At 43.9% G+C, this 2,327-nt stretch overlaps 1 protein-coding gene across 1 annotated transcript in view; it reads left to right on the forward strand.

Moving 5' to 3' along the window:
* LOC119591391 (L-threonine 3-dehydrogenase, mitochondrial-like) overlaps positions 1-2,168 on the forward strand; it is a 16,662-nt gene extending 14,494 nt beyond the window's left edge. Inside the window, exons 6-9 of the mRNA XM_037940131.1 lie at positions 465-579; positions 812-917; positions 1,410-1,570; positions 1,885-2,168. Of these exons, the coding sequence (XP_037796059.1) occupies positions 465-579; positions 812-917; positions 1,410-1,570; positions 1,885-2,024 (522 nt within the window). The 3' untranslated portion in view covers positions 2,025-2,168. The remainder of the gene's footprint in view (positions 1-464; positions 580-811; positions 918-1,409; positions 1,571-1,884) is intronic.
* Positions 2,169-2,327: the final 159 nt, after the last annotated feature.

The following is a 2,327-nucleotide window of genomic DNA, read 5'->3' on the forward strand; positions in this document are numbered from 1 at the left end:
CTCCATTCAGGTGAATGTTTTATTCAGGTGGATGTTTTATTCAGGTGGATGTTTTATTTAGGTGGATGTTTTATTCAGGTGGATGTTTTATTTAGGTGGATGTTTTATTCAGGTGGATGTTTTATTCAGGTGGATGTTTTATTCAGGTGGATGTTTTATTCAGGTGGATGTTTTATTCAGGTGGATGTTTTATTTAGGTGGATGTTTTATTCAGGTGGATGTTTTATTCAGGTGGATGTTTTATTCAGGTGGATGTTTTAGTGATTACTTATTATGAGCATGATATAAATTGACTGGAGCTGAATTTGACTCATTTTGTTGTCAAAGAGCTGAAAAGCACGACATATGTCTAATAAGGCTAATTCGTGTAGGCCCTGATGTCATCCAAGTGTTAGACTGGAAACTAATGATTTACAAATTACATTTGGCCAAACAGTAACCACCCTCTTCCTGTGCCGCCACAGGTGCACGGCGAGTTGCTGGGCGAATATTACCACAACAAGTTCGGGTTGGATTTCAGATGCTTGCGCTTTCCTGGCGTCATTTCTTCCGACAGCCAGCCGGGGGGCGGGACGACAGGTAACCGCCAGTCTTTGGCTTTCTACACGTGTTTGGGGTCAGATGGCACACCGTATCAGTTACCAGAGCTATACTAACAATGGAAATGGAATCTTCCGTTTGCTTATACTCTACATAAAGGCCCAATCTTTATAGCCGGGCTCGGATGCAATGAACTGAAGCTAGATAAGTGAAAGTTAAAAAGCCCTCGGTAACGTAGCCAGGGCTGTAATGAAGCAATCTTTTTCCCCAGATTACGCGGTTCAGATCTTCCACGACGCCATCGAAGGGCGGGAGCACGAGTGCTACCTTCGACCGAACACCCGACTGCCCATGATGTACATCGACGACTGTCTCAGGTGAGGTTGGATCGTCTCTTCCTATTTTGATAATTGCATTGCTTTCCCGGTGAAGCAAGTATCGCATTGAAGTTGCTTTATTTCACTTATTGCAGCAGTCCCATTGTGAAGGGCTTGGTTGACAGCATTTATAATAGAAAATTTTGTTTTTCTTCAAAGTGGCGATGTGCCTCTCCATTATCTAATAAGGCATGAATGCAAAAGGGCGTGTAAGACTGCAAGCCACTCCGTTTCTCTTTATTCACTATTTTCTGTCGGTAACAAACCTGTACCCCAACCTAAGTTTAAATTAAACAGTGCAGTTATTCCATCTCAGTAATGTCAACAAAACTGTAGTTTTACCGCGACAGCAATGCAAAAACCTCACGCCCAGGATAAAAACAGTCCAAAGAACGGCATATCTAAAGGTACCTAACCCAGACACCCTTTGAGCATTGCCACAACACCGATCGGCACAGCACCGCAGGCCATGATAGCACTTTTCCGCCGCAGGTCGCTCTGGGAGATGCTGATCGCGCCCGAGGATCTTCTGAAGAGGAGGACGTACAACGTAACGGCCATGAGCTTCACGCCGGAGGAGATCGTGGAGGCCGTGCGGCGCCACTTCCCCGACTTGCCCGTCACCTACAGACCGGACTCACGCCAGAACATAGGTACGCGCCACGCCCTTGGCAGTGATCTTTGCACTGTAAGCGATTGAGAGCATTAACTTTAACAGTGAATCACCCAGAACCATCTTTCTTATATATAGATAAACGAATGGTTTAACCAATATTTGAATGAGTTATATAAGTATATCAAATAATGTGTTGGTTGTAATGTTGCCTCCCCTTCACAGTTTACAAAGAAAAAAAATAATTAAATTAGTCTGAACTATGCAGAATGACAAGAGATATAATTACTTATTTCACAAACAATCTGACTCTTAGAGAAATGAGCATTTACGCAATGCGACTCTGACCGACAGCGGACACGTGGCCGGAGGTGTTCGACGACAGCGAGGCGCGGAGTGACTGGGGCTGGCGCCACGACTACAACTTGGAGGCGATGGTGGACATCATGTTCCAGAACCTCCGGCGGCAGCACCAGATGGCCGAGACCCGGTGATTCCTCTCGAGGCTGGCCCGTACGCCCAAACATGTTCATATGTATAATGTATATAAGTTTTTATGCTCGTTGCACTTTTTGTTAACTACTTTATAATAGGAATTTTGTTTCATGATAAAGGTCAAATACATTTGTGAAATCTCAGCTCTTATGATTATATTCCAAGCAGACAGGCACTGCAAATAAGGAAAAACTTTAAATATTAGCAACAAATAGTACAGAAACTACAGCACGGTAAGCCTACCCTCGACCATCTAATTTCCTGTGTATTTGCGTGGGTACGCATACATATAGTTATATGAA

This window comes from Penaeus monodon, chromosome 28 (genome assembly GCF_015228065.2).
Source record: "Penaeus monodon isolate SGIC_2016 chromosome 28, NSTDA_Pmon_1, whole genome shotgun sequence".
NCBI classification, from domain to species: domain Eukaryota; kingdom Metazoa; phylum Arthropoda; class Malacostraca; order Decapoda; family Penaeidae; genus Penaeus; species Penaeus monodon.